Raw genomic sequence first — 25,981 nt, 5'->3', positions numbered from 1 at the left:
TTTCTTCAATTGGCAAACCGGACTTGGATTGCTGATTCAAACATATTTCTTTTCAGATCTCCCAATCTTTAAACACAATCATAATGGATTCATCATTTTTATTATGCTGTACCTAAATCCAGGATGCACACTTTGGAAAACATTACAGAAAGCCTGTGTCTAAAAAGTCTTTGTGAATACCCTATGAATCTTTCCTGGGACCACCATCTCAAGAAGAGGAAAGAACTAGTTACAAGATACACATGCTTGAAGAGAACCTTGACTGGAATGATTTGTAATGCACAAGTTGAAACTCTCTTAACCGGGATTCTCTGGTCTGGCAACATCCATGGTCCAACACAGATGTTGCAGGACCAGAAAGACCTAGTGGAGGGGCAGCAGCAAGTATCCCTGTGGGGCCAGCAGGGCAGTGGGAGCAGGATTGGAAGACCCAGCATGTGGCTGCCCAATGGGACTGGGAGCTGTGGTAGCTCAGTGGGGCAGGAAGCCGCGGTGAGCAGCTGCTCACTGGGTCCTGGAGCATTTTCACACCCTAGCTCTATCCAACTGATGCTGCTGTCTGTCTATGCATGTGTATTGAAATAATATCTACAGCTGTTGAGTCTTCCAAAAAATATAAAAACTACACCACACAAGCCTTCTTGGAAGCAAAGATATCTGAGGTACACAACAGAACTGCAGTCAACTCCAAGCTCAATGTCTAAAGAATGTAAAGGCAGACCTGCTGTAATAATTTGGATCTGGTTAGCCTACTCCAGTTGTGTGCTCAGCTGATAAAAAGTGGATGAAGTTCATAAAAACCTCACAATCATGTATAACAATTCATGCTGGTAGCAACTGGTACAAAAAGGAGTCTGAAGAGCTGGATTAGTTCAAACAAAAAGTAACAAAAGGGTACCAATGTAACAAGAACTGAGGTCAGGTTGTGACCAGTAGAGAGGTGGAGAATGAAACCAGAAAGAAAAGGAACAAGGGGCATGCTGATAGGCCAACAGGTGGGGCTGATGGGGCAACTGACCCAGATTTCCACCAATTCAAAGCAGCTGGCCTGAGGCTCCCAGCTACTGCAGCAGCAGTAGCACCTGGAGCCCTGGGCCTTTAAATTGCCACTGAAGTGCCATGTCTCTGCCCTTTCTGCCCGAGGCCCAGCCCCTTTTGGGAGCGTGGAGCCACCCCTCACACACACCTTGCCCAGGGGCCCAATGAGGCTGTGAGTTCCCCTGGTGATATATCAGAAGTTAGATTAAACAGGTGGTCACAATAACAAAGGAATGGCCTAGTCCAGAGCAGGGCAAGATATGGCCCCACAATCCCTCTTTAAATCTTCCTTGTTACATCAATAATAAGCCTTTCAGAATTAACTATTAATGCTGCTAACAGTAAACCAGGTTTTCATTAATAGCTTATACAGTAAAACTCTGATAGTCCAGCATCCTGATACCCTGGCATCAAAATGCCGAGCGCTCCTGACCACCTGATTAAAAAGCCTGCTGCTTAGCACACGTGCTGGCTGTAACCAGATTGAGCATAAGGTTGGGGGGAGGGGGAGTGGGATCGTGTTACAGTATGGAAAAGAGCATTTTGTTTCAGCGAAGGGGAAATGAGAGGAGAGGGAGAGAGATTGTGTCCTGGCCAGCTGTTAAGCCGTGCAGCTGTTCCGGACCTCCCGATTCTCCGGCAAATCTGATAATCCGGCACCACTTAGGTCTAAAAGGTGCCAGATTATCGGAAGTCTACTGTACTTTGTTATACCTGAGACACCCTTTTTCACCATAACAAACCTCTACATTTTGTAATACAGGATTTCCTACAACTCCATTATAGTGGAACTCCCCATAGCTATGTCGACATTTGAATGAGGTTTGTCTATCTGAGCATTCTCTTTAGTTAGCTACAGAGTAGACTGTCTAACCACAACTGTAATTCAAATGTAATTATTGATAGGTGTTGACTCTCTATCCCAATAGACACACATACCTCTACCCTAGGAGAAGAGTAGCAAACATATGCAATGTCTTAACTTAGATGTTGTAAAGTCACAAAAAGGGCTCATGATGAGTGGGGTTCTAGTGCTAAGAGGTGTGCCATGCTACTGAACAGCAAACAGTCTGAAATACAGTGACCTGCTGTTACAGTTATATTAACTATGCTTTGGATTCTCAGATTTTCCTTATCTTCAGTAACCACTCAAAACTATAGCATGAAGCATTACAAGCAGCCATGTCTTGAGCTATGTACTGCCCTGAGACCTTCGCTGAGAACATCAAATTCAATATACTTGCAAAGGTTGCTAACTCTGAGCCTAGCATTTCAGAGATGATCGGTAAATTCAGGGCAACCAAGTAGCAATAAATAGTTATTTTAACAGGAATATTTTCAATACATATATTTTATAACAATGCAATAGATAGATGGTTTAATAACAGCTACATCTAGAGAAGGTGTTGTTGTTATAGGAATTGTCATAGCAGAGCTGACTGTGCACACTGATCTATGCAGTGGTAGATTAGCCACTGGGCCAAAGGGGCCCATGTCCTGGGGCCCAGACAACTGGGGACCCCCACACATTGACATGTTCCACTCACCCAGTGCTTCTGAAGGGCATTGGAATCAATGTGAGGGAGCTTTCCCTGCTCTGCCTAGTGTTCCTGCCAGGAATCAGGGGCAGCTTCCATGCCCCAATGCCACTCCCCAGCAGGAGCACCAGGTGGGGAATATGGCACTCCTACCCAGCTCCCAACCACAGGACCTACAGGAAGAAGGGATGGGAAGGGATCCAAGAACCCACAAACTCCATATCTGCCTCCGGACCTAAAGCAGCCCATCCTGGTAAAAGGGTTTGCTATTATTTACTGTCAGTGCTTTTGACAAATAGTGACACAGTTCAGTGGGGTTCAGATCATAAATATAATTAAGTTACGTCTTAAATCTCAGCCTAGATAACTCCTACTGTTCACTAATTGCAGTCATTTGGTGAAAGATTCCAAAGTCTGTGTATGTCCCATTCTCATAGGCTCTCTGCTGTTTGCAAGATATGATGCGTATAGATGTTGGTAACATATATTTCAAACTGTTACATTATTTATTTTCTTCCTGTGAAACTATGAATATAATGTGGGACATTCCAGTTGTGTACCAATAAAACATTTCTATCACAATACACTTTGCACTCTGTATATGCTATATTTCATCACAAAATTATTTCAAAAATTTTAGGTTTTAATAACTATAGTGGTATTATTCTCCATATCCCTCAATGTACAAAGCCAGGCTTGCCCAGTATCACAAGTCTAGTCATGCAGATGTTCCAAGAGAGAGGAAAATAACAAACATTACTCTGGTATGATTTATTTTATTTATTTGGCACCTCCCTGAAGCTACTCAGTTTTGGAATGTCAAAAGTAGCCCCCATGAAAACAGGGGAACGGGGTAAAGAGTAGGAGACAGAATCAAAGGGTATGTCTAAGCTCAAAACTTCAGCTACGTCAATTGCATAGCTGAAGTCAAAATAGCTTAACTCAGTTTTTGGTGCTGTCTACAAAGCAGGAAGTCAATGGAAGAACACTCTTCCTTCAACTTCCCTTATTCCTTGCAAAATGAAGATATCCATGAATAGGACTAGGAAGTCCTCCAGCATTACATTATTTCAAAATAAAGGCTTGCAGTGTAGATGCACATTTTGTTATTTTGGAATAACATCAGTTATTCCAAAATAACACTGCTGTATAGACATACATACCCAAAGGTGTCAATTATACCAATACAATTGATCTTATGATTTTGCAATTTCACATAGAGATCACACCAAACGTGTTTTGATACATATGCAAATTGCAAGAATTCTTTCATAAATTAGGAGCTTCAGGGGGTAGCCGAGTTAGTCTGTTACAGAAAAAACAACAAATGGTCTGATAGCACTTTATAGACTAACGAAACATGTAGTTGGTATCATGAGCTTTCGTGGGCACAGCCCACTTCTTTAGATGACCGGAGTTATGAGATGGGGATATGAAAACTCGAAATAAATAGGAGAGGGGAGAGAAAGAAAAAAGGGAGGGGAGTGGGAGACAGAGCATCATTAAGTGTCTGGAGAATAGGTACTTAAACCTAAGCAGATAAAAATCAAAGTCAATAGATAGATTCCTAAAACAGGAAGGATTCTACTCAGGGAGCTGTTAGCACCTTCAGTGGTTATTAAGTAGGTAGAGTCCCCACCAGCCCATATCACGATTGAGTCCATTAGCATGTGAATTGAATTTGTGGATGAACTCGGATTCCAGGGCTTCTCTGTGTATTTGGCTTGTAGAGCTGGTTTCTGATAAGACATCTACTTGAAGGTCTGTCAGACTGTGGTTAGGCAGGCTGAAATGCTCACCAACAGGCTTCTGTATATTCCCTTTACGTATATCCGATTTGTGCCCATTGATTCTTTCCCGCAGAGACCGTCCAGTTTGTCCAATATATATAGCAGTGGGCACTGCTGGCATAGATCAAATTACTGGATGTACAGTCAAATGACCCTTTGATTTTGTGGCTTATTTGTTTGCTCCAGAAATGAATTTGCCAGTGTAGATATGTGGGCAGAGTTGGCATCTTTTCTGGTTGCAGGGCTGCGTTCCTGGAGGCTTATGATGTGGTTGTGTGGCATGGTTATCAGAAAGAATACATTTCAGGTTAGGTGGTTGTCTGTAAGCAAGAATAGGTTTTTCTCCTAAGGTCTCTGAGAATGAGGGATCATTTTCCAAGATGGGCTGTAGACTGTGTGTAATGCGTTGGAGGGTTCTGAGTTGTGGACTGTAAGTAACAAGAGGAGTTCTGTTATTTTCTCTTTTGAGTCCTGTTATTCTGTTATTTTCTCTTTTAAATCCTGCTGGAAAGGGATAACAAGTGGAGTTCCTCAAGGGTCTGTTTTGGGACCCATACTGTTCAATATCTTCATCAATGATGTAGATATTGGGATAGAGAGTACGCTTATTAAGTTTGCAGATGATACCAAACTGGGTGGGGTTGCGACTTCTTTGGAGGATAGGGACATAATTCAGAATGACCTTAGCAAGTTAGAGAAATGGTCGGAGGTAAACAGGATGAGGTTTAATAAAGAGAAATGCAAAGTGCTCCACTTAGGAAGGAACAATCCGTTCCATACATACAAGATGGGAAGCGACTGTCTAGGAAGGAGCATGGCGGAAAGGGATCTAGGGGTCATAGTGGACCACAAGTTGAATATGAGTCAACAGTGTGATGCTGTTGCAAAAAAAGCAAATATGATTCTAGGTTGTATCAACAGGTGTGTTGTAAGCAAAACTCGTGAAGTCATTCTGCCGCTCTACTCTGCACTAGTTAGGCCTCAGCTGGAGTACTGTGTCCAGTTCTGGGCGCCACATTTCAAGAAAGATGTGGAGAAATTGGAAAGGGTACAGAGAAGAGCGACAAGAATGATTAAAGGTTTAGAGAACATGACCTATGAAGCCAGGCTTCATGAACTGGGCTTGTTTAGTTTGGAAAAAAGAAGATTAAGGGGGGACATGATAGCGGCTTTCAAATATCTAAAAGGGTGTCACAAGGAGGAAGGAGAAAATTTGTTCCTCTTGGTTTCTGAGGACAGGACAAGGAGTAATGGGCTTAAAGTGCAGCAGGGGAGGTTTAGATTGGACATTAGGAAAAAATTCCTAACTGTCAGGGTGGTCAAATATTGGAATAAATTGCCAAGGGAGGTGGTGGAATCTCCCTCTCTGGAGATATTTAAGAACAGGTTAGATAGACATCTGTCAGGGATGGTGTAGACGGAGCTTGATCCTGCCTTGAGGGCGGGGGGCTGGACTCGATGACCTCTCGAGGTCCCTTCCAGTCCTATGATTCTATGATTCTATGAGTCTGTCTTGAAGTAGTTCATGTCTGGGTGTTTTTTTGGCTCTGTCAATTTGTTTTTTCACTTCCCCAGGTGAGTATTCTAGTTTTAGGAATGCTCTGTAAAGATCCTGTAGGTGATCGTCTCTGTCTGTGGGGTCGGAGCAAATCCGGTTGTATCGTAAGGCTTGGCTGTATACAATCAACTGAAAAATATGTCTGGGATGGAAACTGGAAGCAAGAAGCTCTCTCCCCTCTCCTATTTATTTTGAGTTTTCATACCCCCAACTCATAACTCCGGTTATCTGAAGAAGTGGGTTGTGATCACGAAAGCTCATGATACCATCTACATGTTTCATTCATCTATAAAGTGCTACCAGACCATTTGTTGTTTTTTCATAAATTAGGTCTCATAAAAACTGCTATAAGTACTTCTACAAAGTCTAGAAGTCGTAGAAGAATTAGTATAGTCTAGCATTTCAGTGTAATATTTCTGGGAAATAAGACATTTTAGAAGGGTATTGAAAACATAATAAATGGGAAAATGTGTGATTTTAACTGTGCAACTAATATAACAACCTTACCTCTGGCCAGAAACAGAACTGTCTCCAAAGTGAGCAAAATAGAAAGGGAACATATAGTAGTTTGCTACTGTATTATTGCCTCTCAACTGAGAGAGGGTTGATTTCAATGCCATAAAGCAGATTGCAGTTCATTGTTGGAGAGAAAGTGATGTTACAATGTAAGATAGAATGTTGTCTATTACACACATGTACTTATTAGTTTGTGGCCTTACTTTTAAACTAGGTAGACCCATCAATATGCAGGCAGCTCTCAGATGCCTCATCTTGGTTACAGTGAGGAAGGATTGCTAACACTGTATTTAAAAGATACGAGACAGATCTCACATGCCCCTACAGCTTCGATTCGGGACAAGCCATTTTCCCCAGCCCCTGGCTTCATAGGGATTCTCTTTCTCCAGTTCTAGATGCTGCTGAAAACACAGGGCCTCATTAAGTTTGCCAGGTATCCAGTTTTTGACTGAAATACCAGCCCTGAGCACTGACTCCACAGCTTCCCTTGTCAGGGAACCACCTAGGAGGCAGGGAACATGTCCCAAAGTGAGTGATGCTCCCACCCTCTCCCACAGTCCCTGCCCCAGCCCGCACCTAAACACTCCCAGAACCTGCACTCAAGCCTGCTCTTGCACCCCAGCCCTCTTTCCCCAGCTTGGAGCCCCCTCTTGCACACTGAACCCCTAAGCCCTAGCTTGGAGCTGTGTCTAGCATCCCACATCCTCTGATTTTGAAAAGATAAGGGATGTGCCTTGTAATACAGGACTAGTGGCAGCTTAACAACCCACCCCTGAGCAGCCACCAGGGAAAGGTGCTTTCATTGCAGTTCCTGCAAGCATTCCCCCGCCCTATCACTTTCCAGTCAGCTTCCGTCAGCTTCCAAAAGAATAACAGCAGATTCCACAGATTCAGATTCCACAGATTCATGACAGTACACATCTTGCCAAAGAATACCATCATCATTAATTTAGAATAATAGAACGATGAGGATGGAAGAGATCTCAAGAAGTCATCGAGTCCAACCCCCTTCCCAAAGCAGGACCAATCTCAACTAAATCATCGCAGCCAATATGTTAAATTCTTAAAGTTGCTTATAGATGGTCTTATTCTCACATGTAAATAAACTATAATTATTCTAAGAACATTTGTTTATGTTGCAGTTGTAAACACCCTATTTTTAAGATAGACTATAAGAACATAAGAATGGACATACTAGGTCAGACCTAAGGATCATCTAGCCCAGTATCCTGTCTTCTGACATAGCCAATGCCACTATAAGGGTACGTCTAGACTTGTTTTCAGTTTTGAAAGAATATATGCAAATTTGGCACAAATTTGCATATCTTCTTCTGATTGCTTTTTCGGAAGTGCTTTTTTTGAAAAAGCAAGCAGTCTAGATGCAGTTCTTTCGAAAAAAAAAACCTTTTTCGAAAGAACGCTGTAAACCTCATTTTTTGAGGAAGAAGGGTTCTTTTGAAAAGGGGGGGTTTTATGAAAGAGCTGCGTCTAGACTGCTAGCTTTTTCGAAAAAACAACTCTTTCAAAAAAGTGATCAGAAGAAGATATGCAAATTCGCACTGAATTTTCATATCTTCTTTTGAAAGTGCAAGCAAGTCTAGACATGCCCTTAAAACATATTGCAAGTGTAAGCACATCAGCTAGACTCCCTAGTCTTTTCCTTTTTAAATTCTTCACCAGTGTCTGATTTACTAATTATAAAGAAAACAGTCTGAGTCATGTCAGTTTTTAGTATAACAATCTTGAAGGCATCCTTTTAATTATAAAATGACTTTAGAACCCTCTGTGAGCACAAAGCAAACCCTTGCAATCAGTAGTTTCATTTTGCAAACAGGATATTAATTCCTTTTAAGTCAAAAGTGCAACTTTCTTGCTATTTTTTAAACACTTGCATAGAGTTCTCAGCAAATCCACAGTGTTTTTCTTAGTGAATTACTGCACTTCCCTGATCAATAAACAATTGTCCATTGATCTTGAAAATGTAAAGCAAATGACAGAAAGATATAAGCTCCCCAAAATACCTAGTTGTGTAACACTACTTAAAATAGCAGTTCAGATCCTTCGGATGTGTAAAGAGGAACTAGGAAATATTACCTCTCTCTGGGGGGTTCACTTCTAGACCTTGATGAAGCTTGCTTTTGTTCCAGGCCCATAGCTTGTTGTGATAGTTCTGTGCCTTTCCTCCTGTCAGACTGCACACTGGAAGAAGAAATTTCCTGTGCTGAGGCAGCTGCTGTACTTAAGGGAGTTTGAGATCTGGAACGCTCTTGAAGCCTTGCTTTCTTTTCTCTAGGTGCATCAGAACTTCCACCAGTAGCTGTATCACTCAGTGCTCCATCCTGACTGCTTGGCGGCTGTGGACCACTTCCAAAAAACCATGCTCCAGACTTTGTTAGGATTTCTTGTTGCTTTCGACATAAATTGCACACCCACATAACCTAGTTGAAGATAAGAAGATCTGTATAAGTATCCTCAAAACTCTAATATATTTGCTTGTTTTATGTGTTCAGACATAGTATATTTTTAAACTGGATGAAGTTTGTGCTCATGGCAGTGCTCATAATGTGCTCAGGAAAGTGCAAATTACTCTTCTAATTAGGGTCAAGCATACTGCAGGCAGGTACTGTGCAAGCTTCCCAATATTCTGTTAATATATTTCAATCTTAACCTGTTTTGTGAACATTGGGCCTCTTTTGAGTAATGTCTAGCAAAATGGTGTGGACAGGTTATGTGGATTGTTGCTGTTTAGTTGATCGTTTAGTATGGGCAAACATTAGAATGGGATTATCAAACTCATGTTCACTGGTGAGGTGACCTGAAATGAACTGGAATTTGGGATTATAAAACTCCAGCCAGTTAACTTCTCCCTTTCAATCACTACTATGAATTATTAGAGAAAATAGACATTGTTTCAGTATTTTTCCTTCACATTTTCTTCCTGCATAAAACCACCAAATCTCAGGCAGCTTTTCAAAATGAATTAAACATGTACTGTGAATACTTTCAATTACACGAAACACAACTACTTACCAATGTTGTAAACTCCAGGCTTAGAGAAATATACTGATATGTAACTAAATACAATAATGAAATGAAAATTTGTATATAGTATTTTAAGAAACCAGAAAATACTCCTTATTGGATAAAGATAAAAGATCAACCATCTGTGCCACTGAGAAATGACCATATGTTAGATTTCTCAGTTACATCTGAAAAAAAAAAGGCCAAGTGCTCTAGTCCCTGCTTATCACCATTACACTGTGTAAATACATAGGTTATTTTTCCCCTCCAGCTAACACTGGAAGACAACAACACACACAGTAAGGCCAGTCTCTAAGCCTAGGGGCCTTAGAGGGAATGTGGGACAGCTGACACGGTAAAAAAGATGGTAAGAGAAAAATGAGAGCTGAATGGGTAAAGTGAATGCAAATTCAAAACAACACAATAATTAGGGAAAGAAGAGGATGCTTTGAAGAAAGAAGAATGAGATGGAAAGGGGGATAATAGGGAAGATAGAAAGTTTATTCAAAAATAGAAAAGAAAGTGTAAAAATATGGAAATTAATTATATAAGCAAAAAGAAAAGTTATTCAAGTTTAAAAACAACTAGAAGTTAAGCATAAATGAAGTTGTGAAATACAATAGAAAAGACAGAAGAGAAAGTGAAAATATTTTAAAATATTGTCTGTGGATAAAAGTACAGATACACAACAAAATATTTAACAAAAAGAATTTGAAAAAAAAACCCTAATAATTTTTCAGGAAATCTTTTGGAATGGAACAGAGTTTTGGCTGTGACAATACAAAGAACTGAGGAAAAGTTCTTTGAATACCAGCAACAAATTCATTTCATGTAGCACAAAGAAAAATAATCTGTTTAAAGGATTCTATGATACTTTATCCCTTTATATTATAAAGAATACATCAGAATTTACAATAGTATGTGAGTTCTACACCAACAGACTTTAAGCTGTCAGGAAAAAAAAATCAAACTCTTTTTTATCCACAGCCATATTTATAATATGTCTTTATCCAACATCAGCAATAGGCTAGTTTTCCCTTTCAAGGAAGGTATTAAAATGTTTTTAATTACTTAAAAACAGATCTAATAAAAAGTTCCATTTATTTCAGCAATGGAAAAAAATATACTGTCTTAAAAATGGAAACAATCTTCAATAGATAATAGATATGACAACTTGTCCCTTAAAACAAATGCTAGACCTTTTAAAAACCTGCCCTTGATATTATGTCTCATTTTCTTCAACTGAAATATTTTGATTTTGAAATAGAATGGAGAAACTGAATATTCATGTGGTCAAATATAAGTTTAAAATATAGACTAGACTAGCAGGGAAGAAACATTTTTAAGTGTGTATACAAACTCTTGTTCTCTGGCATGTAGTCATTTGCCAAAAGCTATTAAATCAATAGCTCACAAACAAAAAAGTTTAAAAAAGCTGTTGTGTAAAATCTGACAAGAACTGGAGTTTCTTTAAATCTAGTACTAGTTTATATGTTACCTTCAGACAAAAACTGGCAATTTGTAAAATAAACTACAATATTTAAAAAAAATTCTTTCAAGTTCTGAACGTTCCTTTGTTACGGATATAACTAAGTTATTTTGTAAATAATTAAAATAAGATGGAAATTTTAATCAAATTATCAAACATATACATACTGACATTTTAAAATGAGAAGCTGGTAACTGTCAACAGTATCATTCCATTTATAATTTTATCTATATCTATATATATCCTAAGTATACCTATAAGATCAAAAATATGCAATAAACTTTTACCTGTGAATATACTAACAAACTTACCCAATCTCCTTTTGTTTTCTTATTGTGAATATTTGTTATGGACAAAGTTATTCAACCTAAACAACTGGGAGTATTTAAGGCAGATGCAGACAATAGAAAATACAGGATACAAAAGGAAGAAAGGGAGCTTTTCACTATATGTGAAATTACAATAGAACATATCCCTACAGCAGTCTTTTCAGCTCTACAGCTTGGACATAACATACACACCAAGCACAGATTATATATGTAAGAAATCTGCATTATACTCACATAGAAGCTACACTACATCTCTGTTTAGGATTCTCTTCAGGACTTAGCTATTAAATGCTATGTTTGCCTTGAGCTATATTCAGTCCAAAGGGAAAAATGACAAAAAGCTTTTCTTTAAGAAGGAAAAAAAAATGCAGTGACATAACAGTTTCAGTAAGAAAGCTGTTTATTGAAAAACATTTTTAGAGAAGTATGTGGAGCAAGCAGTCTAGCAGCATGCAGGAATTATATCCTGATTGAATATTCTGGGATGTGTTCCAAGCCAATCTAAACTAAAGCAGGTCTGTGTAATAACTTATCTTAACAATCCACAGATGTTAGGCAACCAAACACACACTCTGATGAAGGATTACAGTGCTCTAATGTGGCTTCTGGACCTCCATGTGATGCATCAGGAAAATGGAGTCAGGTAGATAATTTTATTCTGACCTATCATTAACAAAATATTTTCAGTTCTTTCTTCTCTGCTTAATGAATTCTGATGCAGCATTACAGTAGGTTATTCAAGAAATTCATAGACAATTTCTTCTATATGCCCGTGTAAGGCAACTGGCACATATATGTCTGCACATGGAGCTATTAGAGCCAAACAGCCAGAGCTATAAGGGACAATTTTTTCAAAAAGTTCATATGCATTTACAGTAATTGGAAAAACAGCATTTTTACAGCAGAGCACAAGAGCCCTGTGTTTTACTGCAATGTCACAAAAACAATGCGACATGCAGGATTCAAAAGAGGTGGGTTATTGATCCACCCCCCACCCCAGATTCAGATAAAAAACTTTATAGGTGTGGTAGAAACATGCTTTTTTGGCAGTAGGACTCCATGCTTGGCCTCATGTGGAATGTGTATGGGCATTCATTCACAAACAAAGATTTGCCTCACACTTACTCTTACAGGTACTGCTGACAGTGATCCATTATGGGTAGGAATAGTATTCCTGTTCTAAATAACATGAAAATTCCAACTTGAAAATACCCATATTAAGCAATTTAAGTACTATAATATACAACATAAATAAGCGTTTTCAACTTACAAAAATATGAATGCTGTTATGATTACACTATTTCATGAAATAATAATAATCTTTAATTCTACTGTAATTTCCGCTATTAAACAACTTCCTATCCCATGGGCAGGAGGAAGTTAAAATTATGTTAGGAAGAAATTTAAACCCAAATTTAGAGCTAATTGTTGAAAGTCTCAGTCAGGCAAAACTTCCATTGAAGTCAAGTTTTACCTAGATCAGATATGCAAATGTCTGGCATCATTTGGATTCAGGAGAAAAGTCTTTAAAACTTGTTAGAAAACTTGGACTGTCTACACTGGTAGGACATGAGTTAGTAATTATCAGGCTCCATTCTCTGGACTGTGATTATTTTCTATTCTGTTTTAGAGGATTGATCCTAATTAACAGTGGCACATCCATTTAAATATGTCTCAGCGTAATAATATTGACTCTCTTTTGAGCCACTTCTTCCATCCACTTCAAGAAGACAGTTGTCCAGGCCCTAATCCTGCAAAGCAGAACCTTTCCTCTTCATGATGCCCACTGACTTCAACGGAGCTCAGCATCCAACACAAGAGTCCTCCCACATGGATCTGATTGCAGGACTAGGGCCAGTTTTCTGCTTTATGAACCTTCATTTGCTAGAATCAAGTTAAACCAAAAATTATTTCATTTTACTGTTGGGAACAATAGTGTTATAAAGTATACAGTACATTAACAAACCGTGTGACAGTTATACCATACTACATTAATTCTGTTGCTATATCAAACTGAACTAAGGTAACACAGTCTTAATTATGGTTCCCCAACTGTTCCACAATCTCATAATCTGCAACTGTAACTATTCTCAGGGCTCTGTGCACTCTCAAATCCTTTTATCCACGGAACATACCGAAGAATCCAACCTTGCAGATATGTGTCCCAGAACCCAAGCCTTCATTGATAAAACCCTCAAAACCTAGAGGCTGTTAACCAGATCCCACATTTTGTTTCAGCCCCTTTCTACTGCTCCAGAGGTGTAAACAGGCCATGAAGTGTTTTCACTGGGTAGCTAAGGATTTGAGTGACATGCTGTGCTATTGGTCTCTTGCAGCTCAATTAAGGCATGGCTGGAGAACAGAGCTGCTGTGCTGGGGCTGATTCCCAGCTGACATAACAGCAATGAACCAGCTTTATGATGTTAACCCCAGAGCTGTGATGGATCTGATAAACACAAAGCCATATTGCTGCTCTCCCCTTCTTTGAGTCCTGTATTGAGCTCATTTTCACCAGATTTGGGATTTTCCATTGTTTGGGTCATAATTCAAATCTATATAATGTGGATGTAAAATGCTACCACATCAAAATTCTCCACCGCACATCAGCAAAGTATTTTATACCCACCTATAACTGACTCTGCAAAGTGTAAATAAATCTGACGCAAGGGGAAAAAATCAGCCACTAAAGATATGTCTACACAGCAGTGAAATGTCTGCATTGTGGCCTGCATTCATTGCCAAGCCTCACAAGATAATAAAACTACTCTGCCATTCAAAACAAGACCAAGCCACCCAAAACAAGCCAATCCCACTGACCACAGGTGAATTTTAACAACATTTTTTTTAAAGTGCAAGCCTTGCACAACTAGTAGCCTTGCAAGAGTAAGCAAATCATAGGCCTGATATCCCACTGCTACCCCCCGCACCCAACCCACAAACACCACTGTACCAAAGCAACTAACCTCCCTGACCTCATAGTCCAGGCAGGAAGCTGACCATGAAGAGAGAGTAGGCACTGCAGGGCACAAGGAAGCACATGCAGCAGTCTCATGATGACCCAGGAGAGGCTACAGCAGAGATGGGCAATAATTTTTGATGGGGCCACTCCAAGATTTTGATAAAGGGTCAAGGGCTGCACTTTTCTATGGAGGAGGTGCGGGGTCTGGGATGTAGGTTGGGTGCAGAACGGAGCTTGGGATAGGGGACTGGGGTTCAGGAGAGAGAGTGGGGTCTGTGAGGGTGTCTGGGTGAAGGAGGGGGTTGCGAGCTGGGACACGAGATTGGGGTGCAGGATCCTGGAGGATGTATGGGTGGGTGCAAGAGAGGATTCTGGCCTAGGGAAGGGGTGTAGCAGAGGGCGCAGAGTCTGGGAGGGAGTTATGAACTGGAGGAGGAGGATAGGGAGTTCAAAGGGTATGGGTCGTTACCAGAGGCAGAAGGGGGTGGTGACCTGGGGCAGGGAATTAGGGGAAGGGAGGGGCTGAGGTGCCGAGGTGGGCTCTGGCTAGGAGATGCTGACCTAGGCTTCTCCCTGGGAATCTCTGCTTCAGGCTTCCTGTGCTGTCCCCGCCCCCAGCAAAATCTCTCAGCTCCCATTGGCTGGTTTCCAAGCTCCCACTGGCTGGTTTCAGAGCTGAGAGATTTTGCTGAGGGGCCATGGTAGTGCAGGAAGCCTCCCCTTCTTCCCAACACCCGGAGCAGACACTCATAGGGAGCAGCAAACCACTTAAAGCAGTGTGGGGCTGCTCTGAAGCAGCTGGTTGCTCTGTGCTTGAAGGTCCTAGTAGGGTAGCTTGGGGGCCAGATTGGGCAGCCTGCAGGCTGGATTGAGTTTAGCGAGCCAGATCTAGCCCTCAGGTCATATCTTGCAAATCTCTTGGCTAGAGGAAGGAACAACCCTTTTATTCTCCCTTTTTAATCTATTCCTCTTACCCAGAACAAACACTACCAACATAATAAAAGAAGCAGTGAGGGACAAAAAGGTATCTTTTAAGAAGTGGAAGTCCAATCCTAGTGAAATAAATAGAAAGGAACATAAACACTGTCAAATCAAGTGTAAAAATGTAATAAGAAAAGCAAAAAAAAAAAAAGATTTTGAAGAACAGCTAGCCAAAAACTCAAAAAGAAATAAGAAAATGTTTTTTAAGTACATTAGAAGCAGGACGCCTGCTAAAAAACCTGTGGGTCCCCTAGATGATCAAACTATAAAAGGAGCAATCAAGGACGATAAAGCCATTGCGGAGAAACTAAATGATTTCTTTGCTTCAGTCTTCATGGCTGAGGACGTTGGGGAGATTCCCAAATCTACACCGTCCTTTGTGGGTGATGAATCTGAGGAACTGTCCCGGATAGAAGTGTCATTAGAGGAGGTTTTGGAAAAAATAGAAAAACTTAATGTTCACAAATCTCCGGGACCGGATGGCATTCATCCAAGGGTTCCAAAAGAACTCAAATAGGAAATTGCTGAACTATTATCTGTGGTTTGTAACCTATCCCTTAAATTGGCTTCCGTACCTAATGACTGGAAAGTAGCCAACGTGACACCAATATTTAAAAAGGGCTCTAGAGGCGATCCGGGCAACTACAGACTGGTAAGTCTAACTTCAGTACCAGGCAAATTAGTCGAAACAATAGTAAAGAATAAAATTGTGAGGCATGTAGAAGAACATAATTTGTTGGACAAAAGTCAAAATGGACTAGGTAGTTCGGACTAGGCTGACTAGGCTGGACTATCGTGAGGAGTAACGGTAGTTCGGAATAGGAAGCCTAGTCCGAACTACCTAGCCGTGCCGCGTGTAGCCGCGCGGCACGGAGTCTGCACTAGCGGACATTTAAAAATGGCGGAGCCCGGCTAGATGCAAATAAAACCCGGGAAATTCAAATCCCGGGCTTCATTTGCAACTCCGGTTGCCTACATTACCACCCTAGTTCGAACTAGGGTGGTAGTGTAGACATACCCTGAGGTAGTAAAGTTTGCAGATGATACCAAGCTGTTTAGGATAGTCAAGACAGAAGCAGACTGTGAGGGACTCCAAGAAGATCTCACCAGACTTGAGTGATTGGGCAACAAAATGGCAAATGAAATTTAATATGGATAAGTGTAAAGTAATGCACATCAGGGAAAATAACCCCAACTATACGTACAGTATGATGGGGGCTAAATTGGCTACGACAAATCAGGAAAGAAATCTTGGAGTTATTGTGGACAGTTCTCTGAAAACTTCCACACAGTGTGCAGTGGTGGTCAAAAAGGCAAATAGGATGCTAGGAATTATTAGGAAAGGGATAGAAAATAAGACACAGAATATCTTACTGCCCCTGTATAAAACTATGGTACGCCCACATCTTGAATACTGTGTACAGATGTGGTCTCCCCACCTCAAAAAAGATATTTTGGCCTTGGAAAGGGTTCAGAAAAGGGCAAATAAATGATTAGGGGTTGGAACGGGTCCCATATGAGAAGAGGTTAAAGCGACTGGGACTTTTCAGTTTAGAAAAGAGGAGACTGAGGGGGGATATGATAGAGGTATATAAAATCATGAGTGGTGTGGAGAGGGCCGATAAAGAAAAGTTATTTATTAGTTCCCTAAATAGAAGAACTAGAAGACACCAAATGAAATTAATAGGTAGCAGGTTTAAAACTAATAAAAGAAAGTTCTTCTTCACACAGCGTGTAGTCAACCTGTGAACTCCTTGCCAGAGGAGGCTGTGAAGGCTAGTACTATAATAGAGTTTATAGAGAAGCTAGATAATTTCATGGAGGTTAGGTCCATAAAAGTCTATTAGCCAGGGGATAAAATGGTGTCCTTGGCCTCTGTTTGTCAGAGGCTGGAGAGGGATGGCAGGAGACAAATCACTTGATCATTGTCTTCGGTCCACCCTCTCTGGGGCACCTGGTGGTGGCCACTGTTGGCAGACAGAATACTGGGCTTGATGGACCTTTGGTCTGACCCAGTACGGCCGTTCTTATGTTCTAATCCTCATGAACAGGAGTCACAAACTCAGGGCTAGAGCCAGTCCTCCAATCATCTTAGTGGGTACCCTCCTCTGGCAGGGCTCCACAGGTGAGAGGGCAGGGGTCTCTATGCATCCCACTGTGTGCATCTCCCATCCCTACCTACTGGCATATGCACTTCCCTCCTCTCCCACATATTTCCTAGTTATCCCCGGGTGATTTAAAATTTGCCAGGGGCTCCCACCGCCACCACCAGCAGCACAGTAGGGCTAGAGCATCCACATCATTGCCAGCATGTCCTTGTGGCCCAGGGTGGATGTGTACAGAGACATTCTGTCCGTAGATGTAAGTAGTGTTCCCTCTAAACTGAGGGGAAGCACAGCTTGATTAATCAGCCCTTCCCAATCAGTGGCTCAAGGCTCCCTTGCACAGGGAGCTGACTAACGAATTAGGGCTGATTAATCACCTGTGAAGCTGTGCTGCCCACCAGTTTAGAGTGAACACTGGCTATAAGGTGTGAAACTAACAACTCATTTTGTGATACTGACTAGATATCAATTACGCCAATTCTCCTTATTTGATCACAAGTCTCCTTATAATTGGGGCTGATGATAACTCCGCTACCCCTCAGAAACTTTATTGTTTTCTAGAAAGCCTCAGCCACATTATGAGAATTAAGATAGATCTGGGAACTTCACTATCTGATGCTTCATGCACCATTATACACTGTGATCGCTCTGACTTGATAGATTTAGAAGAGAATCCAAATCTTCTTTTTCTTTTTTATAGTTAGATTTGGAAGGATTCCATTTTTAATCAGTAAATGTTGCTATATGTTGATTTCACCACTCACAGAGAAACTGACAAAAAATGTCTTTCCATCAATAATAACTGAAATTGACAGATAGGAAGAAGAAGAAAAATGCTGCTTGAAAACTTAATTTAAGGATATTTACTGTGTGAATTCTGACATATGATTTTTTTTGTATTTTAACAGTTATAAAGCTTAAACTTTTTGAATCGCAATATCTACTGTCATTAAATAATTGTGCCCATTCGAGAACCCCACCCATTCTCGGAACCGTTCTATAATTTCTCTCACTTGTTAATATTCAAATTAATAATAAATGGTGGGGAAATAAAACCCATAATTTTGTTTATCTATGAAAATTTAAAACCATTTTAAATCCCTATAATATCTATATTATCCATCTAAATTTAAAAAAACAAATTCTGCCAAACCTAAATATAGTTATGGCTAAAGATTGCCAAGTAGACTGCGACAAGGTGTAAGGAGTTACAAGGCTCATGTTTATCATGTTGCTAACTTTTGACAATTTATTGCAAGTGACACAATTCTGAGGCTTCACAATTCTTCTGAAGCTGGTCTTACCAAGATGAAAGAAGCTTTATCCTTCATGCATATCGGACAACTCAAAGAAAAAACTCTTTAATTGGCTGTCTTCCCCAATTTCCCACTGCTGCAGGAGCTCTTCCCCCTGCACCACGCTGCAGGGACTGACAGAAGTTTTTGGGGAGAGGATGTACTGATACTATTCTCACACTAAAGAAGCAGGAATGAGGAAGCACAAAGTGCTCAGAAGCTCAGAGTCTTTGCTCCTTCCTGATCCCTTGTGAAACATAGGTCAGTTCCTCCCTCCTTTCCTCTGGGTAGAGAAAACCCTGGGAGCAGCCCTCCATCCAGAGGGTGTGTGTCTGTGTGTGTGTGTGTGTGTGTGTGTGTGTGTGTGTGTGTGTGTGTGTGTGTGTGTGTGTGTGTGAAACCTCTGAAGCTGAAAGGCCTTGAGAAGGCAGGGGTGAAAAACATCCAAAGATGTGAGATACCTGGGCTGATGAGCAAAAGGGCAGTTGGGGTACTGGGAGACAAGAAGTGAAGAATTGCGTGGCTGGGTATGTAGAGTTGCTGATATGAGGTTGGGGCACAAAATTAACTAATGTAGCATCCTGGTGGCCAAAAGTATATTTGTCCATATAAACTGACAACAGAAATTGTCATGCATGCTATGCAGGTTGGCAATAGTGACAAGCCAAGTAAGGATATAAAAAGAAAGGGCGAAACTGGGGCAAAAGGAGGCTGCAACAGCGAAGAGTTATTATCCAGTAATCTGAATAGAATTGTTCTTGGTTTGAATTTATGTTTCTAGAATTCAAGTAAAACCTGAAGATGAGGCTGTGAAAAGCCTTGGAGCTGGGAGCTTATTTTTCCTTCCCCAGGTGTGGACTCTATACACACTTTGGTTTTTTTATTTCCAAATAGGCCAGGGAGATTATTCCCTTCACATTGCTCTGATGGTGCATCTACACAGCACAGTTATTTTGAAATAACTGATGTTATTTCGAAATAATGCGAGCCTCTACACAGCAATTAAGTTATTTTTAAATAAATTTGAAATAATGGATGGCTTATTCTGATTTCTGTAAACCTAATTTCACGAGAAATAATGCCTATTCCAAAATAGCTATTTTGAAATAGCTGTAGTGTGGACACTCCATTGTTGCTATTTTGAAATAACTCCTCCCCAGGGCCACTCAGGGGAAGCCTGCCTTGGACTAATTTTGAGGCTTCCCTGAAGTATAGATGTCCTATTTCAAAATAAATTATTTTGGAGTATTTCTTCCAGAATAGCTTATTTCAAAATAAGTGTGCAATTTTGACATACCCTGAGACAGCAAGGAATCAAACTGGAAAAAACATAAGAGGGATCTCTGGAAAGAGGAAAAATCCAGAAACATGATGAGTCACTTCAGAGTCTCCATCACTTTTCTTGGAACTATACCACAGTCTCGTATATCTAACTGACAGAAGATACTTCCTGATATTCACCATAGCTCTTCCCCATCTGAACTCCTTTCAGATTGTCCATATATTTTTCATAAGCTGATTATGAGAAAATATTAATGGTATTTATCAGAGAAACTCCTAAATTTCACAAACTATATGAAAAAGCTACAAATCATTACTTGCAAGATTCTGAGATCCTTACTCATATTTTACTCTGCCCTTACTCAAACACAAAGGGAGTTTTGCCCTTGCAAAAGGATTTGATGGAATACAAATTTACTTTGTAATATACCACAGGCACACTATCATGTTCTTCCTATACCAATCATGCTACTGTATTGGCAGTTACCGATACATAATGAACATCAACATGCAGAATCATAAAAAAATGACAAAACTCTAACAAAATAAGGTAAATAAATAGCTTAAAATATGTGATGTTTAGGAATGCTATAAGCCCTAACTTGAGCTCATTCGTAGCTGTCCATCGCTTGTGATTTGCTGTCATTCCAAATTGTATCCAAAAAACCCATACGAGATCCTCCACAAAACCACCCATTCTCCTAGTAGATATATTTCCTCACTTTCCTAGAATATTTTCAATAAAAATGAACTCAAAATGCTTACTTGAGGGAATAAGAATTCTTTACACAGTGGTTACATCTTAAAGAAAGAAACAAAAAACAATGGATGGAAATAAAGAGAATAAAGCTGCAATGAAAATGAAGTGAAACTGCAAACTGGCATTCTTGCAATGAGGAGAGAGCAAAAGGAGAAGTAATTTAGGAGAAAAAGCTGAGCAGGTGAGTTTATAGTGACATAGAATCTTATCTGGGACACATACAGATCAAATGGGAATGTATCATCACTGCTCATTTTTCGCGCTCATAACCCTGTGAAACTCAAGTAAAGTGCAATTAAATGTGGAAAATTGAGAAACCTAAATATCACGACACTTTGGATCACTATGTATAGCCTTTACTGTGATAGCTGTACCTATATTCGTAACACTTTACAAAGACTGTCTTCTATACTGTCCTGCATCTCATGCAGACATTTAAACCTGTGTAAAATGAGTATAAAAATCTAACATTCTAATTTAGCAGCACTTTGCACACACTTTCAGCAGGTGTAAGTGACTGTGAAAGGTAAAAGGCGGTGCAGAATCAGATTCATTCCCTTTCAGTGAATTATATTTTTAATGCATAACCTGCTAGGCACAGATTTAGGAATACTGCAAGTAATAAATATTAAAAGTTTATAAGTACTTTTCAGTATTTCATATAGATACACACTGATCAAAGAAGCAGACAAGTCTATTAGCATAAACATTAAAGAAATTATGGCTGATTTTATAGCGTGGTTCTTTAATGTTTAGCAAGACACATACTACATAATTATTTATCATTATTTCTATTACCAGTGCTAAGATTGTACTTTTACATACTGTATACTGAGTGGTCACCTCTGAAGTGAGCACAGTTGAAATTATCTATACTACTCCTATATGGCATTCTAGTACTGGTAAATTTGGTGGCATCTCAAATATTAATATATGGTATCCATGGGTAAATATTAATTGTCTAATAGTGACCACTGTCCAATAAAAGTTTGCACTCTGCATGGAATGTCGTATTGAGCACAATATGTAATCAGCAACTTTAGGATTCAGAAAATATTGTAATCTGTACTTACGTATTTATCCGTTTCCTTTGAGCATTTAAAGCATGTAAATAATATTTTATTATGTTGCATGTAAATAGTTTTACACTACTCCTTGTATATACACAGAGCATAGGTATGTTACAGTGGACAAATTTTTCAAGCTCTGAGGTACCATAGTTCATACTTAGGCACCTAAATAAAAGAGGTCTGACTGTGTTTGTTCAACACTTCTGAATATCAGGTCACTTTTATTTAAGTGGCTAAATTTGGATTGTGATGCCCAAGCTTCAGCACCTAAGATTGAAAGTTAGGGACAGAGTACTTACAGCACAATACACAATTAAGGCAGTCTATTTAAGGCTCTGATTAAGGCATGATCCTGCATTGAAATCTACTAGTGTGGACTCCTATACCTATGCAAAATCTCACTGAAGTCAGTGAAACTCCACATTGACACAGAGATGTGCATTAGAATACTGATGCAGCTTCAGAGCCATAATGCATGACTGAAACTCTTCCTTAGCCTTCTATATTGATCCACTAGGCTTTGTATAGAACCAGCAATTAGAGAAAAGACAAAGTCAGACAAATGCTATGTGCCAAACTAGACTACTGAAATTATAGAAATATAGCATAAATTGAAGTTAATAAAGATTAAATAAAACAGTTCATTCAAAAAGTATTTTATTGGTATTGTACATCATGTTTCATCATCGCTATGGCTAATTTCATAAATGCTCGCAACTGCTTCTTTGAAAACAAAATGAGGCTGAGCCTTTCATGCAGCATTTTATTTGGTATAAAACTTCATTTTTTGAAAAGGTTGGCTAACCTAAGAAATCACAATATACTGTATGTGTTGGCTAAACATAATTTACAGTACTGCACTTACTGCAATAGGATGACAAGTTTTTTTCCAACTTTATCTTTGTTGAGCCTACCTTCTGGGATGTCCATGGTCTTTCTCTTAATTCTCCCACCTCTCGCTCCAGATGCAGAGGTCTGAGGCTAAGTTGATTAAGTCTGTGCTATCTGTGCTAGCAAGCTCGAGCACAAGGGCAACCTCAGTAAATCTGGGATGGAAGATTTGAGGAAGGGGGAGAGAAAGTATCAGTGCTCTACAACAAATTTGAGTGGATATCTCAGAGATTAAAAAAGAAAAGTGGAAAGAAGCAATGTATTTTTTGGTAAGGTTAGGAGTGGGTATTTAGGAGAGTCAGAGATTGTGGGGAAGGTTAGAAAAAGGGTAGACAACTGTGAGCTTTAATATGGAAGATTTGGAGGTTAAGACGGGGGAATAGGGCAAGAAAGAGCAGTAAGTTTTGTGCCAGCATAAGAATATTTTTAAAAAATTATTGATCAAAATAAAGCGCAGTTTGAAAGCCAATCCAGAGATTAGAAATTGTATGAATTTAAGAGGAAGTGTGTTATCTCACCTTAAGTTACTACACTGGCAGCTCAAGTGGGGGAAGGAAAGGAGTTTCAATAACATAGGAAAACAAAAAGCAGTATGGAATAATGGAGCCTGAGAAAACCAAACAATAACAGCATTCCATGATCTAATGTAGCTACTGTTACAAAAAGTAGGTTTAAGAGGCGAGATCAGAACTTTGCTGTAAGCTTAGTGTCCCATTCTGATCTTTTTGCACTTACCTGTACATTCAGAGGTATCTAATGAAGTTATTTCCTAAATAAATAAAAGACATACTGTGTAGCGAAGCTACAGGATGGAGGTTGGATATCCTGTCCTGTGGGTATCAGACACAACATGGCTGTTACCTGATTTGGTGACAGGACTTTAATGACTGCATATTGATAAAAATCCTTGAGCAATTTTCAGATATGATCATGAACATTTTATTTATTACCAGAAATATTGGTTTACTAAACAGATAAAGGTCATTATTTTCAAAAGTGACTAATGATTTTTTGTGCCTCAGATTTTGTTTATCCACCCTGAGGTACCTTGTTTTCTGTGGGTAGGTTGATTAACAACTTTCATAGTGACTTAGGGTAGGTACCCCCCAAAAAAGCCACCCAAAAATCACTGGTCGTTTTTGAAAATATTGGACACAGAAAATGGCCTAATTCATTACCTGTGTCTAGTTTCCCAATAATCTATTACCTGCAGCAAGGATAGCGGTAGGTGGTATTCAAATCATTCAGGACGACGTACGTATGCTAACATATATTAGCAAACTATGATGACAAGAGACATAGCAACTTGAGAGATTGCCTCTCTCCCCTTGTAATACTGTCACAGGTGCTGTCATTCATGGTGCTGACTTGGAACACTTCAGTACTGATGCGGAAGCTATAATCTAAACATAGCTCTATCTGAAACTAATTTTCTCCCTTGAATTTAGGTCTGTTATTTTTTGAATATATTTGTTTTCCTGGCTTTTCAGGGATGAAGTGGGTGTGGGGAGAGTGTGGTAATTGCAACTGATATTTGGCAGGTTTTTAGTTGTGGTAGGCAGTCTATCAGAATTTTAAGATTGCATCAGATATAATGAATTTTAATGTATTAATGTGCTGCTGCTGGGGAGGAGAGGAGCAGGTGGCTCCTGCTTGCCCTTCCCCGCCCTCCCGCCCCCCCCCAACGCTGCCTCTGTAAGAGGCAGCAAGTGTGAGGCAGGGGGATCTGAGGAGTCAGCACCCACAGAGAGCCAGCTTAAAAGCCAGCTTCCATGCACACCGGCTCCCGTCTGCCCCGTCCCATTCTTGCTGCTGTTTCTTTATTAGTAGCAACAGCATGGGGGAGGAGAGGCAAGTGGCTCAGAGATCGTGGGGAGCCACCTTAAATCCGGTTCCACATGGGCACTAGCTCCCGCCTCCACCCCCCTGCTGCTTCTGTATCAGAGGCAGGAAGGGGAGGTGGGAAATGTGTGCATGCAACAGGACTAACTGATAACGTAGGCTTGTTGGTTAATTGTGTAGCAGTCTACACCATTGTTTCTTAAACTGTGTTCCGCAGCACACAGGTGCTCCGCGAGGCAGTTGGAGGTGTGCCGTGGAGAACAACAGAGGTTCAAATGGCTGCCTTTAAAGAGGCAGGCGACATTTTTTTTTTTTGCTCAATAACTTTCCCCCCAACCTTTTCTCTCTCCCCCAACAAAATATCTTTGGTGTTCCTCATAAAAAATATATTGTTTGGTGTTCTTCGGCCTTAAAAAGTTTAAGAAACACTGGTCTACACGCTGACATCCCTACAATGAATCTTATTAATTTCAATAGGCAATGCATCAGGCCCTATTATTACTATAAATAAAAAGTAAATCTACTATATTCTTGAGAAAGTTTATCTGGCTTTGAGCCTGTCTGTCTCCTCCTTAACAGAAAAAGCTAGAACCACCAAATTTGGTATACAGCTTCTTCTTGTCATAACTTAAAGCAAGGTAACGGTTTGGTAGTGCCACAAAAATGGGATGTGCCTGAAATGGGTTTGCTTTTCATAAAACAATACAGAAAAGAGACAGAATCACCAGGCAGGTGAAAGGGGTGGGCTGGCTGGGGGTGCCCCCCCAGTCTGTGACTGTCCCAGCCCTGAGCCTCCCACAACCCAAGCACCCATTAGGGAGGAAAGGATATGGGCTGAAGCACCCCTCCTCCATTCGTAGAGGAATTTTACTGGCTGCTCTCCTTCATCAGAGATGGAGGGGAAAGTGTACAGTTTTCTGCATTTCTGACTCTAGCTGGGGAGAGCAGGGGGCAGACGAACCTGGACACACCTTAGCTCAGAGACATGCACCCCTCCCCTGGCTATGCCTGCTTGAGCTGCAGAGGCCACAGGGAGGCGCTTCTCACCTGGTCCCAAACTGCTGTGATAAGAAAGGCTGAGGTAGTCCTCTCTCCTCAGGGCATCCTGAATACTGAACCCCTAATTTCCAGCCCCACCCCAGAGCAATAATTTAAATGAAGAATGTATATTTTCATTTCATTTTCCAAAAAACAAAAATTAATTGAATTAAGGACCCAAGCAAGCCAGGTAATTAAATAAAAAGGAGTTTTTCTTTTAGCAATACCTGGAGGGAAGTTGATTACAGGTATCCTAGATACCTCTCAACAATATGCTTTTCTATATTAAAAATTAAAATATTAAATTAATAAAACTATTGTAAGACAGAGCAAAGTAAAGTACTATTTTTGACAAACAGAATCCGCATACATTTGGGAATAGTGGTGGATTGAAAGTGGAGGGAAACGATGTTCTAAGTTGTGACTGAGGCTATGCCTATACTAGAGAGTTTTTCTGGGATACTGGAGGTGTCCCAGGAA

General features: G+C 40.1%; 1 protein-coding gene across 48 annotated transcripts in view; it reads right to left on the bottom strand.

The window, feature by feature from the left end:
* The window catches only part of RIMS1 (regulating synaptic membrane exocytosis 1), a 465,499-nt gene that overhangs the window by 248,916 nt on the left and 190,602 nt on the right, over window positions 1-25,981 (bottom strand). For 46 of the 48 annotated variants that reach the window (XM_025186713.2, XM_075923757.1, XM_075923727.1 and 43 more), the window contains exon 3: window positions 8,535-8,878. In XM_025186713.2, coding sequence (XP_025042498.2) covers window positions 8,535-8,878 — 344 coding nt within the window. Of the gene's footprint in view, window positions 1-8,534; window positions 8,879-11,261; window positions 11,418-11,513; window positions 11,733-25,981 lie in introns of those variants that run through there. The other 2 variants (XM_025186733.2, XM_025186734.2) reach the window with 2 other exon arrangements.

The sequence above is a fragment of the Pelodiscus sinensis genome, chromosome 3 (assembly GCF_049634645.1).
Source record: "Pelodiscus sinensis isolate JC-2024 chromosome 3, ASM4963464v1, whole genome shotgun sequence".
Classification (NCBI taxonomy): Eukaryota; Metazoa; Chordata; order Testudines; family Trionychidae; genus Pelodiscus; species Pelodiscus sinensis.
The sequence above is the reverse complement of the archived record's forward strand: the minus strand, read 5'-3'. Positions and strand labels throughout refer to the sequence as shown.